The 17,816-nt window shown below is 37.2% G+C and overlaps 1 protein-coding gene across 2 annotated transcripts in view; it reads left to right on the forward strand.

The window, feature by feature from the left end:
- The window catches only part of LOC131429549 (histone demethylase UTY), a 152,405-nt gene that overhangs the window by 123,945 nt on the left and 10,644 nt on the right, over nt 1-17,816 (forward strand). For both annotated transcript variants that reach the window (XM_058593743.1, XM_058593744.1), the window contains 2 exons: nt 13,535-13,889; nt 13,951-14,545. In XM_058593743.1, coding sequence (XP_058449726.1) covers nt 13,535-13,889; nt 13,951-14,545 — 950 coding nt within the window. The remainder of the gene's footprint in view (nt 1-13,534; nt 13,890-13,950; nt 14,546-17,816) is intronic.

The following is a 17,816-nucleotide window of genomic DNA, read 5'->3' on the forward strand; positions in this document are numbered from 1 at the left end:
GGTGGCGTATAATTTTTTTTTTATTTCGATGAATTTCATGTCATGGAATTTTAGATATAATATTAAATGTTCTTTCACGTAAATTTGCGTGAACTGCGACGGTCTATTCATGTGCATTTAATAAGATGTAAAATCACAATCTTGGTATTTTCTAAAAAACTTATCTCGAATGTTACTTGTGAAAAAAAAAATCGAATGCTGAAATTCTACTAATAACTATCCCGCATCAAACATTTCCAATAGAAGTTTTTTTTCTATTGGTAAACTCAATAATGCGTTTCAATTCATGTTTTGGTCAGAAACAAAATGTTGATAAGAAGTTCTCGTCTCATATACAATAGATTCCTGATAAAACTACTTCAGGTCGTATCATTCGACATTTAAATAGTTAAATTTATTTTCAAATAAGGGAAGAATCATTCGAGGATATTTTTTTTTAACTTTTATCTTTTGATCCGAAAAAATAATGCATACTTGAGTATCAAATTCGTTATACGTACGGATTGTTTGAATGGTAGTAAATTTGAATTACTTCGGGTATTTAAACTGATAAGAGTGGTGTGCCATTGAATGAATATGTATTGTCTATAAATTCAACTGTTGAAATTGACTGTCCAATGGAATAAAAGGTCGTACACCATTAGAGTTTAGTTTCGGTTAGAGCACATCGAGAATGTATCACTTTCAACATGATTGAGACTAAGGAGTTGATAACAGAACAAGTTTTATTTGAATGAGAGCATAGAAATGGGATCGTTCGAAAAAATGTATTTCAGAAAATGTGCAAATTGAAACAAAAAACTGATTTGTATTTGTAAAGCATTGAATTTTCAAAGCGTTGAATTTTCAAACACAAAAATAATTTTGTTTTACCTTTTCTTACGTTTCGTCTTAGACACTGCATAACAGTTTATGCTCAACATAAACCGCTAAGCAAACGTAAAGTTAATGCTATGTTCAAAACACTTTTTGTTTTGCACCGACTTTGCCATCGAGGGAGGTCCAAGAGTCATATATCATTCGATTTAGTTCGCCGAGATAAGAAAACGTCTGTGTGTATGTGTGTATTGGTAACAAAAATATGCACTTGATTTTATAAAGCAAAGCCTTGGTATTACATTCCTGTAGTGGAATTTGACCTTCTGTTTCAACAGACTTCGCAGCCGATTTAGAGTGTACAGAACCATTGCATGGCTGGTGCTACGATTCTACTGACACTACGAATCCTTCCAGGTCGGGGCTCGAACAAACGACAACTGGTTTGTAAGTTTGTCTTGTGTCCTATGTATTAAACCGCCAATCCGGGACAAGAAAAATTGATGTTATAAGAGATTGTTGAATCTTAGATTCATATCCGTCTTCCGCTTTCTGAATCACGGTTTTTCCTCGGTTGCCGGTAAACGAAAATATGCTCTGTTCAAAAACAATGAAAAATGCTCTTCTTCTTCGAAAAGCCTGAACAGATTTTCCCAAAATTATATACATGGTCTCTTAGTTGGCTATTCAATTTTGTACGTTATATTGGTTGATGGCCAAACAAATTTACTTCGGCAATCTCCGGTTAAGGAAATACCAGACATCAAGGTCCTAAACTACAAAATTGAACTCTCATCGTTTTCTTTGAAGATGACTCAATAATAGTTAAAACTTTTTGTTCTAAGAGTGAAAACAGATATTTTGAAGAATTGTACTGTAATATATCTATATGAAAATATGGGAAAGGCATCATTACACCAGCAGGGTGATAAATACGTTTTTCCCATATTTTAACATTTCGTCTTCGACTCATCATTGCATTAGCAGTTTATGTTGAACTGCTTGAACCTAATGTAAAAATATGAAAAAAAAACTGCTAAAACCTCCTCGCGGCGAAACAAGGATTCTTAGTGTCAGTAGGACCCAAGTCATGCAATAATTCTGTAAGCTATGAATCGGCTGTGAAGTTTGTTGAAACAGAAAGGCCGAGTCCCACAAAAGAAATGTTATGTCAAGACTTTGCTTTGTTTTGATGAAACTTCCTTTCCTAAGTGCAAAGGCATCATATTATCAAGATATTAGGGTCTCAGATTCCACGAACGAATTACAAGCGACACAGTTTTTTAGGAACATGGCTCGCCTATCGAGTCCTTATCGAAACTCGTGCACGCAAGTATGTCTGGTAATAGCCTATCCACAGAAATGGATGGTCGGTACAGGGTGGCAAGTGACCGGGAAAATCGGGAAAACCGGAAAAAAGTCGGGAATTTTTAGTTGGTAATTTTAGTGAAAAACCGAGAAAAATATTACTAGCTCACCTATGAGTAACAGTTGTTAGCACAATGATTTTTCAATAATTGAAAAGTAGGAGACAATACCAAAATTTGCGTTTGAGCGAAATGTTCAGTACAAGTGTTGAAACAACTTATTGTCAATTGGAAATTGGGCCAACATTCCATGTCTCGTCCAACGGAAAAACATCAAACAGGAAGCATCAGAGTTTTTTTTTTAGTTGTTATCAATAACAGCATAATGAAAGCTCATTTTGAAAAATAAGCATAATTTGGATGCTTCTGTTGGATTTTTAATAAATTTTTGAATAAGTATTCAACACACCTGCAAAATTTATGGTAAAATCTCAAGGTAACATAGGAAAAATTTTTAATAAAATTATTGAAACTGGTTTCTGAGGACCATTATAGATTCTTAGAAAGATTTAGAAAATGGATTGATTTGTTCAGTGAATCTATGTTTAATTTTCTTCAAAAGGTCCTCAAATATTCCATAGTAGGATCACAAGAACGTTGATATTGATGTAGATGAAGGTGAATTGAATTTAGTTTGAGCTTTTGGAACTTCAATAAAGTAATGGTTTAAGTTATATACGGCTATATCTATATGTCCCAAAACAATTTCAGGGTTTACATTCGATAGTATTCTAGTCGATTAGTTCTAAGCTGGTAGAATACGAGGTCTGTTCAAAAAGTTCCCGGAATTTTTTAATTGCGCGCGTCTGGAGAGTCCGGTGGTCGAATTTTTTTTTATTGCGTTGGTACATATGTCCCTAATGTATGGTGAAATTTTCAGCTGTATTCATTGTTTACATTCTGTCTTGTAGCGGCTGGTGTAGACGTGTTTGTTTGAGCTCGGCGATTTTTGTCTTGGTGACGTTGGGTGCTTCCACGTGGACGATTGTGCTTTTGTTTCGACATCATAACCGTATACCCATGTTTCATCACCAGTTATGACCCTTTCAAGTAAATTTGGATCGTCGTTGACGTCGTTTAACAGCTCCTGAGCGATGGTAATGCGTTTGTTTTTTTGATCAAAATTCAGCAGTTTTGGAACGAATTTTGCTGCCACTCGTTTCATGCCCAAAACATTTGAAAAAATATGATGGCATGAGCCAACTGATATGCCAACTTCATCAGCAACTTCTCTAATAGTGATTCGGCGATCATCCATAATCATTTTTTCCACTTTTCCCACATTTTCATCGATTATTGACGTGCTGGGTCGACCGGAGCGTTCGTCGTCTTCAACGTCTTCGCGGCCATCTTGGAAACGCTTATACCACTCGTAAACACTTGTTTTTTTCATAGCAGACTCACCGTAGGCTCTCTGTAACATTTCGCATACTTGGTTACACTTTATTTCATTTTTCACGCAAAATTTAATACAAATTCTTCAATTCTTCCATTGTTTAAACTAACAAAAATCGCCGAGCTCAAAAAAACACGTCTACACCAGCCGCTACAAGACAGAATGTAAACAATGAATACAGCTGAAAATTTTACCATACATTAGGGATATATGTACCAACACAATAAAAAAAATTCTTGACCACCGGACTCTCCAGACGCGCGCAATTAAAAAATTCCGGGAACTTTTTGAACAGACCTCGTATATAACTAATTGAACTAATCATTGCTTAATTTGAAACCCTGAATGTTATTGATTGATCTGCTAGAATCAGATCAATTGTAGAAAGATTTCTCATAAAAGATAAGATAAGCTATTGGACATAAAAATGGTTTAAAACCAGCGAAGAGTTTATCATAAAGAACTCGTACTTTCTGATTATTTTTCTGATTACTTTACGACCATTAAGAATCCTAATAGGAAAAAAACAGATCGATATATTATGCATTTTAAAAGCTATCGTTTGATTTATTTACCCACACACTTAGAAAAATTTACATTTCTATAGATGCACATAAAAGGAGCGCCGTGATCCACTCACATTCACAATTGAAATCATGTAAAGATAAGTCATACCATTAACTTCACAGTTAATTTAACAGAAGCTTACATTGATACAGACTCAAAATTTATTTTTACATGCTAGAAGATGTAATATTGTGTCATCGCCGAAGAAATTACGGGATGCTTGAATTTACGTAAAGCGTAAATTTAATATTTTCTAAGAGTGCATCAACGCATTGAAATCGTAAACATTGTTTATTGACTAACAGATACATTAGCAAAAAATTGGTGTTTTAAAAGAGCAAGTCGTGGCAGCCGAACGGCTTTGCGAAATCTTAGGTATACGTACATCTAATGATTTTAAATTCAATTCTATTACATGAAAATTTCAAATTTTTGGTCTGACAGGACTTTATTAATAATGGGTTTTATGGTTTTCATCACAATCACAGCATGATAATTCATCTGAGGATATCGTTCATTGAACAGATGTGCTTGCAAGCGACATAATTTAAACAGTATATGTCCATATATCCATACAACATTTTCAATCTGGTAGAATTGATAATTATCGCAGATAATTCGACTTGATGATTCTCATCCTAGGTTACAATATACAATATTTCAAAACCCTGGTCTGGAGCATTCACAGCTATTTTCATAGACACAACTTATAAAGGGTGATTTTTTAAGAGCTTGAGAACTTTTTTAAACAATAAAACGCATAAAATTTGCAAAATCTCATCGGTTCTTTATTTTAAACGTTAGATTGGTACATGACATTTACTTTTTGAAGATAATTTCATTTAAATGTTGACCGCGGCTGCGTCTTAGGTGGTCCATTCGGAAAGTCCAATTTTGGGCAACTTTTTCGAGCATTTCGGCCGGAATAGCCCGAATTTCTTCGGAAATGTTGTCTTCCAAAGCTGGAATAGTTACTGGCTTATTTCTGTAGACTTTAGACTTGACGTAGCCCCACAAAAAATAGTCTAAAGGCGTCAAATCGCATGATCTTGGTGGCCAACTTACCGGTCCATTTCTTGAGATGAATTGTTCTCCGAAGTTTTCCCTCAAAATGGCCATAGAATCGCGAGCTGTGTGGCATGTAGCGCCATCTTGTTGAAACCACATGTCAACCAAGTTCAGTTCTTCCATTTTTGGCAACAAAAAGTTTGTTAGCATCGAACGATAGCGATCGCCATTCACTGTAACGTTGCGTCCAACAGCATCTTTGAAAAAATACGGTCCAATGATTCCACCAGCGTACAAACCACACCAAACAGTGCATTTTTCGGGATGCATGGGCAGTTCTTGAACGGCTTCTGGTTGCTCTTCACTCCAAATGCGGCAATTTTGCTTATTTACGTAGCCATTCAACCAGAAATGAGCCTCATCGCTGAACAAAATTTGTCGATAAAAAAGCGGACTTTCCGAATGGACCACCTAAGACGCAGCCGCTGTCAACATTTAAATGAAATTATCTTCAAAAAGTAAATGTCATGTACCAATCTAACGTTTAAAATAAAGAACCGATGAGATTTTGCAAATTTTATGCATTTTATTGTTTAAAAAAGTTCTCAAGCTCTTAAAAAATCACCCTGTACAAAGGTTATATGCACATAGTTAGAATAAGCGGCAATAGTAAAATGATTATATCGAAATTATTCACTGTACGTATAGAATCGGATCACAAAACGAGAATAAGCGACCGTTTGTTGCTTCAAAGAGAATCCCCATAGCAGCGTGCTAACCCGTGATGCTCAGACAGGTCATCGAGAGAAATTCGCTTTCGCACTGGTGTCCATTCTATGTTATATGAACCATGACGGTGTTTTGTTGCTGAGATGATATCCGTCTCTCTTTGATGGTACTGATTGAATCGTGTGAACAGTTGGTAGAGAGCGTTCTTTGATACGATAAAAGCCATCCTTGACCATCATGCCGTTTATAATTTTCCCGCCGAACTGAGATTTCCACTTTCACTTCCGGAAGTAGCGAAGAAAGCTCTGTGCAAAATGATTTGAAGTTGCAAGCATAGATTGTTGTTGTTTTTCCGAGTGGCAAGCGTTCGTTTTTGGGATTGTTGTTCCTTATTGATTTATTTTCAAGCATATGTATACCAAAAAAATAATAAAAACAGTCATGTGCACTTGGATGAAAAATGTGTAACCGTGTTACGTGTAACCAAAACCCATGAATGACTTGAAAAAGGCTTTAAGCTTTTCTTATGTGCACATGTTATAATGAGTATTTTCAATTAACAGGCCTATTACAATGATCCTATTTGGACATGGGATATCTGTTTAAAGTTTGAATTAAAAAAATTTCAAAAAAACTAAACTGGGGCGATTTGAGCCTATTCCAAAAAACCAGGAATTTTTATCTCAAAAAAAAAAAACGTCGGTTGCGTTCTCAGCTGGTCCATCTGCTCCGATTACATGAGCTCCATCCATCGTCCCCCCTTAAAGGAACCTGGTCTAAAATGTCTTATCTGTACTCAACTTGACTGTCGAAAAATCATAACACAAGCGATCTAGCAAATCGTGATGAAGATGATGCATCATATTTTTTTCCCGTGTTCGCTCAATGTTTAGAAAATTACACACAAGTATCAAAAGTTTTGCCTGAAACCAATAACATTTGCATTAGTGGCCCAACTATCCTCAAAAGTACTGTTTGAGATGTATAGTAATGAGTATAATTAGCAGCCGCCCAATTTACCGAACAAAACGGTACTAACCATCAGCTGTTGCTTGTTTGCCACTTGTTTTCTTTTCCGATTCGACGCTTGCTATGTTCATTTTCGGAAAGTCATCTGTCATAAGTCCGCATGTTTCTGCTGTACACACCGAAGCCGCAAAGCGGCATCACCGTCAAACCGGATGGAAATTGGATATAAACGTTCGGTTCGAGCAAGTGGAAGCGGCCATGTTTGTGGTAGCACTGTTCTACACCAAACCAATATTCCGGAGGGAAAAGTGTTTCCCGAGATGGACAGCTGTTACTTCACATAACAGCACGTCATTTCTGCTGTTGGACAGTCAATGTTTCTTTGCTCTATTCACTGCGGTGAGAACGGGCTATCGGCGGTGTGGTTTGATAGGATATTTTACTGCACGCCCGACCGGTGATAGTGATTAATTAACTCGCAGTCCTCGAGGTCGAGGAGTCTGTGGGTATCTCCCGTCACGACAGGTGGTAAGTCAAGCTAGATTAATTTATAAATAGTGGAACTATGAGAGATATCCTTTTGTACATACTTAATCAATGTTCGATAGTGCAGTTCGAAAATTGAATTAAACATTTGAGTCACGTTGTAGCTCGTAACCGATAAAATTTTCTACCTGACAAGGTTTAATTGCTTTATGCACGTACCCACGTTCGAAAGAGGGAGGGAAGGTCACAAAGTTCTTTTCGGCATACGAGTTCCCTAGGGATTATTATTACTGCAATCCGGGAATTGGCCGTCAATCAAGCGAATCCTACCTGGGATCACAATTTCGACAAAGTTTAAGGCGTATTCATACTGCAGCACGTCGGTCCATGTTTTCTAATCATAGCTCGGCTGTTTCCGTTCATCAGCAGCAAAGTCGCATTGCGTTTTCGTCTACTTGTATGTGGGTACAAATTTGATTGATGTCGAAAATTGTTTCTGCCCTTAAGACGAAATTCAACTGCTCTAGCTTTACTATGTCGATTGATGGAACAAGATTTGGGTATTTTTATTCCTTATTCGTACGGAAAGGAAAAAAATCACAAGGGCTATGATTTGGATGGTTTGTGGTTGCTTCGGAGAGAAAAGGTTCAGAAGAAGAAGAAGGAAAGAAGGAACATTTTTTTCCTTGAAATAAATGCTACCTTCTTCTGCTTAACCAAATCTGCTGCTGCTCTTTGGTCCTAGCATTGAGAACAGTTTTTCGTCCCGATGCATTATCCTGGCAGTGTCGTTCAGGAAGCGTGACAGGTAGGGTCTAGGATCACTGTTTATCGGGGATTAGATGTGTTTTCTATGCTTGTTCAGTTCTTACTTGAAATCAGTTCAAATGTGAGTGTATGATTGAGGTGAACGATTTGAAACAGTGAATACTTTCTAAGTCTGTTGTTGTCTATAAGTGTTCTTAAGGGCGAGGTACGTTTCCAGACTAGTGTTGAAGTTGTAAATCCCAAATTTCAGATCACATTATTTTTGCATTGAAATCATAACATAAGTTTTAAATTCTGCAACCAAACTGCATTTTAAATTTTTGTTATTTGTTCACTAGAATTGATAATTTTGACAATTTGCCTTTACCAATTCTGGTAAATGTAATCTTCTGGTTGTTTCAAGGCATGAAAAAGGTATTAATATGTAGACAGTTTCGGTTTCGTGATGAGTGATATATATTTACTTTTTACACCAACTCAAAGTGGATAAGATTTACGAGAGGAATTTAGATAAACATACAACAAGAATGTAAATACGACTATACTAGAGTGCAGTGTTTCAAAAAGCTAATGTTCCAATACGTGAATTCCATAGTATAAAGTATTGGTAACTAGTCAGGTGATATTTCCAGCTGTATCTATCCCGTAGTTTCATTTTTGATGTCGATTGACGTGAGCAACTTTCATTCGATTATAACAGTGGGCGAAAGTGAACTTCGAAAGATAATCAAACGCTTGTATCAAAAGTGGTTAAACACGAAAGGAATAGAAGCTAAGTTAGATAATGTTGTAATTGTTTACAATTGGGTCAATGAGTTTAAACATGGCCGCACATCCACAAAAGATTAATATGATTGGCAAAATGCGTGATATGGTTTTAAGTGATGAACGAATCAAAGTGCACGAAATAGTTGATGCCACAGGCATATCGCAAGGCATTGCATGTAAAATTTGGTGTGAAAAAAAATCTCGCCAAGACGGGTGCCGTGATTGTTCACGGTGAGGAATAAACGCTATCGTGTGGTCGAGTCTGGGGCTTTTTAATGCTCTTCCGTCGCTGTTCTGGACATTTTCTGCGTCGATACAAAACTGTTGATGAAACATGGATACATTAGTACATTCCGGAGACAATAAAGCATAAAAACAGTAGATTTGAAGACGAACGAGCTCTGGAGAAAGCGAAGACGAAGTCGGCCTGCCAGGTTATGGTCACAGTTTTGCGGAAGACTACGGAATCCTCTACATCGATTACTTGGAAATGAAAAAGTAAAAAAAAACTAAAACCGGACTGTATTATGCGTTATAATTTGACTGTCAGAATAGAGAAATCATAGGAAAACGTTCTGATTTGATACGGAAAATGATCCTCTATCATCAAGACAACGCACGGGTGCACACCTGCGCGATGGCGACGGCCAAATTTATGGAATTAAAGTTCCAATTATTACAACATCCATCGTATTTACCAGATTTGGCCCCGAGTGACTTTTTCTCAGTTACAAACTTGAATGGTTTGGCGGAGAAAATTTTGCGAAAACCTACCTTTTGGATGGCTTGAAAAATTTGGAAAACACGTATAGAAAAAAAAGAAAAAGGGAAATTGTGTTGAAAAATTAAATAACTCACACTGTTTTTTATTTTATAAGAACTTTTTGAACAACCCTCGCTATTTCGTGTCAAACCATTTTATGCGACAGTTAGTCTGTATCAAAACAGTCGCTCGAGCACGGGAAAGACAAACAAGCGTCATGAGTTTTTCTCTTTAATACTCTTTGATGCCAAACATTTTAGAAAACTATGATTTTGATTTTTTATGGTTATTTCATACTACTGCAAATTTTATCATAAATTACTGATCATTTTTCTGATGGCATGAAGAAGGAAAATGAGTAGGGGTTTTACATAATTAGTTGCTAGAAGAAGTAACTGTATTGTTATCTGTCATTCAGTCGGGCTGTAGGTAATATTCTGGTGCCTAGTTAGTGACAACTGTGCCAAAAAACTTTGGGTTACATTCCTTTTGTGGAATTTGATCTTCTGTTTTAACAGACTTCGCAGCCGATTCATAGCATACATGGTGCTACGCTAAGCATTCTTCCAGGTTGGAGCTCGAACATACGACAACTGGCTTGTAAGACCAGTGCTCTATGCATTGAACTGTCAATCCGGGACAAGCGATTGTATCAAGCGTCGAATCAGTGGCTCGCGTTAGTCACGCCTTTTTGTATGTGAATGCGTAGGGATGCAAATATTTAATCAGAACTATGACATCAGCTAACAATAGTAATGAATTCATCAACACTAAGTGCGATTCGTTGGGTCTACACTTTGTTTGGTTTTGAGAGCGAACATAAAACCAAAAAAAGAATTATTTTGTTTATTTTCTCAATGTCAATCCAGTTATGTCTCTTCCATTACCCACCTGCTTCTTATTTCGAAACATAGAGACGATTTAATAAGTTATCTTTTGCGAGGTGCGAAATCTTTTCACATACAATACATTTGCTTCTACATTCTCTAAAGAAAAGATGCAAAATTGATGTAAAATCCAACGAAACCCCGGAGACCTCTAATGTTATATATCATTCGACTAAACTAAACCAGATGGGAGTATGTCAGTTTGAGTGCATTTAAAATGTGTGTGCTCCTTTACATGTTTTATCTATACGCTGATTTTTTCCAGAGCTGACTAAACCAATTTCAACAAGCTTAGATTTTATTTAAATGCTACTATCGTGTCATTGATTAAGTTCAAATTTCAAATGAATGTCACTTCTGGGAGCGGGTCATATCGCCGAAAGCCATTTCGCCGAAAGTCGTTTCGCCGAATGCCATTTCGCCGAAAGTCATTTCGCCGAATAGGTCATTTCGCCGAAAGTCGTTTCGCCGAAAGGGTCATTTCGCCGAAAGGGTCATTTCGCCGAAAGGGTCATTTTGCCGAATGGGTAATTTCGCCGTAAGGGTCATATCTCCTGCATCGGTAGCGAGGTCGGAGAGCACATGAACCAAAACGATGTGGCGTAGCCGCATTAGATATTTTTTCATTTTCACTTAATAAACGGAAAATGCCACCTACATTTGCCTGGTAGATACACCTATGCAATTGCTTTAGTGCTTACTAGCTAATAGTCAACAAGTTTCCTTGGGAACTACTATCTGAGGTTAATGAATCAATCTTTATTCAAGAGAACAACAATCAATCATTATTCAAGAAGTACAATGGTAGGTCAACAAAACGGGCGTTAACGCTATCATCTTTCGTTTGTCTTTAATTTAAATTAATTCTAATTACGATTTCAAGACGATTTCAGGATTCGGCGAAATGACCCTTTCGGCGAAATGGCATTCGGCGAAGTGACCCATTCGGCGAAATGACATTCGGCGAAATAACCCTTTCGGCGAAATGACTTTCGGCGAAACGGCTTTCGGCGAAATGGCTTTCGGCAAAATGACCCTGATCCGTCACTTCTGGTTTCGAAGATATGAAGGTTTAAGTGACAATCGACAAATTACGCTTTTTTATCGCTAAAGTTTCTCGGAGTTGGTTTAAACGATTCCAATAAGCCTAGGCTTTTATGAAAACTACTATTGAGTTATTGATCAAGTTCGACGAACACAAGGATATTACTTTCTTTTATGAAGATAAAATGGTATAAGTGACCTAACCGACAAAACGTCCGTTTTCTCTTCGCCTTAATTTTCTCGGTGATGGCTAAACCAATTTCAACAAGTTTAAACTCTATTGAAAAGTACTATTAGTATATGAAAAAACTAAAACTCAAATATCGAAGATTGATAGTCGTTATTAGATCATTGATCAAGTGTGGAGAGGAAATGGCTGTCACTACATGTTCATGTTCCGGAAATATAGTAAGTGACGCAACCGACCAAAATCACATTTTTCTATTAGTCCGATTTTCTAGGAGATAGTTGAGCTGACTTCAACAAGCTACTATTGAGTTATTAATTCAGTTCGAAAATCAATTTGCTGTCACTTAGGGTTCCGGAGATATGTTGGTATAAGCAACGAACAGGCATGGTATAAAGACAGCGACTATTTTGATTTTGTAAATGGAATCCGCCTTATTATCTTGGAAACATTTTGGCACTTCCCTTTTGTGGAGACAGATTGTCAAACCCGTTCAAACTTTAATAGAGCCTTATTAGCTCTGATTAAAATTAGTTTCTCAAGGCACTCTTGTCTGTACAACATTATGTACGCCACTGCAAATTCCTTGCCAGATCATTAGTTCTTGGGTGAAATTATCAGCTAGAACAAATTGAATTGGATAAGTGCATCACCCCGTGCTTTAACCGCATAAAACGTTAATCCGAGGAGCTGTTCATCTATTCTAACACTCGTACAACTTCTCGGAGCGTATCCTGGCCACTCATTTTTTAATAATATTCCAAACGGATATCACCAGGATTTTCTTGACCAGTGACCTTAATTCCAGTTCAGTGACCTACTCACAGAAACGGAGCTACTTGATAACATTCCTCACAATAGATTTTACCTCAATGTTTCCAAATTCCTACCTGAAATTTTCAACTTGCGTATGACGAATCAATTTTCAATCCCTTTTTTAAACTGTGTTCAGATTCTAAATGGATCAGACTTCGTTGTGGTGTCATGATTAATGAGATTCGTATCAGTACAATTACCCCATCTTTTGGCTCCTGATGTTGAATATCGTCATCATATTTCTTCATAATTTTCGTTCAAAAATTGGTTACAGTTGTTTGTCCAATCAAGGTAGAAGAAACAATCCAGTCCTCGATACTATATTTGGTTAATGGTGTGATTGGGTACGCAAAAACCAGACTTCGCACATAAAAGCAACACAACTTACAACCATAAACCGTCGAAACACTAATTTAAGTCAGGCTTTTGAATCAATTCCGTTTGTTGCTGTGTTTGTTTTGTGGTACCAAACAGGGTTAAATTTCTGATGCGCTTAGATATTCGGCGAAAGAAGGAAGGAATGGAGCCAAAGTGACGAATGAAAGAAATAATGAGTAAATGAAGCGAAACAAAACCGTCCAACCAGACATTTCGGAAAAGGAGACGTTAACGACAAAGGTCTCGGCGATTATGGCGCATCTTTAACACAGCCGTACGTTGCGTCTCAAATTGCAATGCGGCCACCGGTGCTATTACCTGAACAAGGCATCGCCGCGGTGGCATGCATTTAGCAGAAAAAGGTTGGCCTCCGAGTGATGGCTACCGGTGTCAATAACTCCATTCGTTTTTCTTTGTCACTGTTTTTTTGGGGGGCAGTTCTTTTATCGTCCTTTGTGTGGTTCGTCTGGTATATGTGAACTTCCTAATTCGAGCACGTTCTTAGTTTATGACGATTCATTTAATTGTTCAATTCATTATCGCTAAAATATCGACTTAATGACATTTTCCCTTTTCTTATTGCAGTTCGCTTCCACATCGCGCATCTGTATGAAGTACAGAACAAATTTAAAGCAGCAAAGGAAGCATACGAACAGCTACTCGGAGACAAACAGCTGACACTAGCGCTGAAGGCCGACATCTGCCGCCAGCTAGGATGGTTGTATCACAGTTTTGAAACGCTCGGTGAGAAGGCACAACGGGAACGTTTTGCTATTCATTTTCTGCAAAAATCAATCGACGCTGAACCAAAATCAGGCCAGACGTTGTACTTGCTAGGAAGGTGCTTTGCTGGAATCAACAAGGTGCATGACGCCTTCATAGCCTATCGCAATTCGGTCGAAAAAAGCGAAGGCAATGCCGATACTTGGTGCTCCATCGGGTAAGTATAAGCAGGAATAGAGTGAGTGTGGATTCTATGCTACACTGTTTACGTATTTTAGTGTACTTTACCAGCAGCAAAATCAGCCTATGGATGCGTTGCAAGCCTATATCTGTGCTGTGCAACTAGATAAATCTCACTCGGCTGCCTGGACCAATTTGGGTATTTTGTACGAAAGCTGTAATCAACCGCGAGACGCCTATGCCTGCTATCTAAATGCTACAAAGAATACGGACGGACAGCAATCGACAGTAGTGTCAGCCTTATCCACTGCCAGCAGTGCCAATGCTTCTAATACATCAGGAACAGTAACAACAGGAAACACCTCTACCAGTAACACCACCTCAACAGGCTCCAACGCGGCAGGTACACCGGTAACCGCTGCCACGCCAGGACGTAGTGGAACGAGTCTTTCGGAGTCGACAATTGCCACGAACAGTTCGGCTAAGCCTCAGAACCTAGCGCAAAGGATTAAATTTCTTCAACAGCATTTGGCACACGCACCTATGCCTAGTATTACCTCTAAACGGCGGCAGCTACCGTCGATCGAGGAAGCGTGGAATTTACCAATCTCGAACGAAATGAGCTCCCGTCAGCAGCAGCAAACCGCCGCAGCCCAAGCGCAGCAGAGACAGTATCAGAAGGGTTATGCACAGGTGAGCAAACGTTCAGTTTTCCTTATAGTTGTAGAAAGATTGATAATCTGTGATTGTTTTATTGAAAAAAAAATTAAACTATTTCTGAACTTTTAACTTCACTGAACATGACATTTTGGTCTCAAATTACATGAACTCGGATTCATTGACACTCACTCTCTTGCTCTAAGTTTCATTCTGAAATGAATGTGGAACATTAAGCAGTGAAGCCAGATGTTTTCTAAAGATCGATTGTTACATCTTTTTGAAATCACAAATTCGTGCATTCAGGTTTTTAAAAACCGAAAGTACTAGTGATTGCAATTTATTTCAACCCACATTTATACGACAACCAGTTTATCACTTCCATTTCCATCGAATATACACGATTTCAACGATAAGGGTGCCCCTTTTCAGAAAGTTCACTCATGCTCTTTCTCTCTTGTTTGGAGTTTCCCTTTGGCCAAGCTTTCATATCTCTAGCTTTTGCCTCAACACTTGCTGGCTTTTTATTCCGTTCGAATCGCCGACGCGAGCAGGCGGGATCCAATATTTTAATCTCTTAGAAATAAGAAATTTATTGTTTAATTTATAATATTATTTGTGCTAAGGAAGAATGTGTAAATAGTGTGAGATTTATTAATATTGAAGCAGATTTCTACGTTAGGTAAGTTAATACGCTTGTGTTATTTGCAAACATCAGTGATGTCTGGCCGTCTGATAGCGGCAGACCATGAATGACTCTATGGCCCCCATTCTGAAGGTCAAAGCCCTCTGTGAGCAAAGAGCTGGAGAAGAAAGAAATGACGAGAGCGTCATACTCGCCAATTTTTTTTTGGCAATTCATGTGGTTGTTGAACCCGTGAGTTTCAATGCTGTATTTTCTTCACCACACCCGGGTCCTCGTGCTACCTGGCCTGTATCCGTGATCATGGTAAAATGTGCTGTATTGATTCAATCGTGGAAGCCGTGAAATTGAAAAAAGCTTTATATAAAGTTGTCAGTATCTTCTGTTTCAATCAGCAATGTGAAATTTATTGTTGAAATTCAGGTCAGGGACACAAATAGATTTCGTATTTATTTTAATAATTTACCCAGGATTTTCCGGTGCGATGTTAGTAAAGAAAATTTGAATACTTGGTTTGATTCTAAATAGGTTTGCAATCGTTGCATTATATTCCTCATGGGCCAACATTGATTTATTACATCGATCCTACTAGAGTTTTACCTTACTGTAAACTGACGTACAAGAATTAGTTGTTGTTCACAGTCATCGTCAGATAGTTTCAATACAGATAATATCTTCATTTTCTGTAATTGTATGTAATAATTAGGCTATACCTATAGTTTTGATTTAACGAATTTTAACTATTAGCGAGCAGTCTTATTATGCTTGTTAGAATTATTACGAAAATTGAATTGTGTACGTCAGTGCATTAGCAGTTTATGTTGAACAGCAAATGCTACCTCTCGGTTCAAGAGGTACCAAAATCTCTAAATGGCTACTATATGTTAACGGCCATAATTGTAAATATGTTTTCGTATGAGACGTCAGTATAGAAATTTTAGTTCGTTACGCAAATGATAATCCTTCACGTCTGCTTAACGGTTTATGTTGAACCGCGAGTTGGCATTAGCAATTCAGCATAATTATAAGAGACGTAACCAGCAAAATACATTATTTTCTCCGCTCAATTTCCTCCGCGATGGTTAAACCGTTTGCCATTAGCTTAGGCTTATTTCAATGCTATTCTAGGGTTGTGAATCAAGTTCGAATATCAAATGGCTGTCACTGAGGGTCCTGGATATATAATGGTATAAGCTACGTAATCAACAAAATTATTATATCAGCAAAGTTAACAGCTTGTAACTGAATCTTCATATTAGTGTATTTAGTACGGGTGTCAGAAAATTCGCTCGGCGCGTAATTGCCCGATAGAGCAAACCACTCCTTCCATCCATTGCTGCTTCAAAATCTCAGCCTTCTGTTATAATGCCTCTCCTCCATGTTTGAGCAGCTCGCCTGGCAATAATATTTTTCTTCCTAAACTTCAGTTATTTGCAATTCAACTATTTTTGAATTTTTCAACAATTTTTTTTGTACATTTTTGCAAGGAAACAGCATCGATATATCATTTGGATTAGAGATGGGCAAGACCGTTCATTTTACAGACCGCTCAGAGCTTAATTGTTCTACCGAAAGAACTAGTTCTTCTAAACCGTTCTTTTGTTCTTTAACAATTTCATATGTTTATACGAAAATTAAAATTAAAAACATTTTGTTGTAAGCAATAGCAGTAATAGTTATTACAGTGACTTTTTTACGTGTATTTGAAAATGAAACAATGTTCGAGTAGACTGTCGGTTGGTTTCAACCTATCGTGCAACATAATCCTGTTCGCCGAAAATATAGGTACTGTTTCGATACTTGATGTACCAATGATTCATGCAGAAACTGATCTTAGAGTGTTTTTTGAGTGTAGAGTGTTTTTTGGCTACTTGACTGTTTCGCTACATTCAATGAACGTTCTGCATAAATTTAAAGAAAATTAGAATTTAATAAGTGATATGAACTAGAAGAATAAAAATGTAGATATAAATATTTATGTATGTTTTCAAATTGGTATTATACAAAACGATACTCGATTCCCCTAAAGTGAGTCTTTCGAATCTATAATAATTTAAATATAGCTTTTTGGTCAATTAGTTTTTTTTTCTTTCATCAAATATTAATTTTGCGCTGCTGATCAACGTTTCGGCATTTGATAAACTCTAGCTAAAAAATATTTGAATTATAGAATATGAAGAATGTAATGTAATTGACCAGATATTTTTTGGAATTCGCTCAACACTGATATTGTTGTTTGCACTTGAAACATGAAATTAATGTGCAATCCAAGAATTACTTTCGCGAGACGTAAAACAATAATAGAGAAAACCTCGCTAACTGACTGACGTTTGCCTGTCACATGGGGAGTCTAAAGACTAAGACAAGACCTGACAACTGGCTTCTTATTCTTCCTTCCGAATCATCCTTTTCGTCATTTTCGCCCTGTGGAATAAATACCAACGTACCGGCTACAGTGTAGCCATATTTACAGATTTTTTCATTAACTATGATAGGAAAAATATTACATTTAAATTTTTAGACTTTAGGTTTTTGATTTGAAATGAATATGAAAAATGTTTTGGTGAATGCATTTCTTTATTATATATTAATGCTTTAAAACAATTTAGTTTTGATGACAAAACACGAAATATCTCATGTTGAACGCAAAATCGAATCCATTGT

This window comes from Malaya genurostris, chromosome 2, assembly GCF_030247185.1.
Source record: "Malaya genurostris strain Urasoe2022 chromosome 2, Malgen_1.1, whole genome shotgun sequence".
NCBI lineage: Eukaryota > Metazoa > Arthropoda > Insecta > Diptera > Culicidae > Malaya > Malaya genurostris.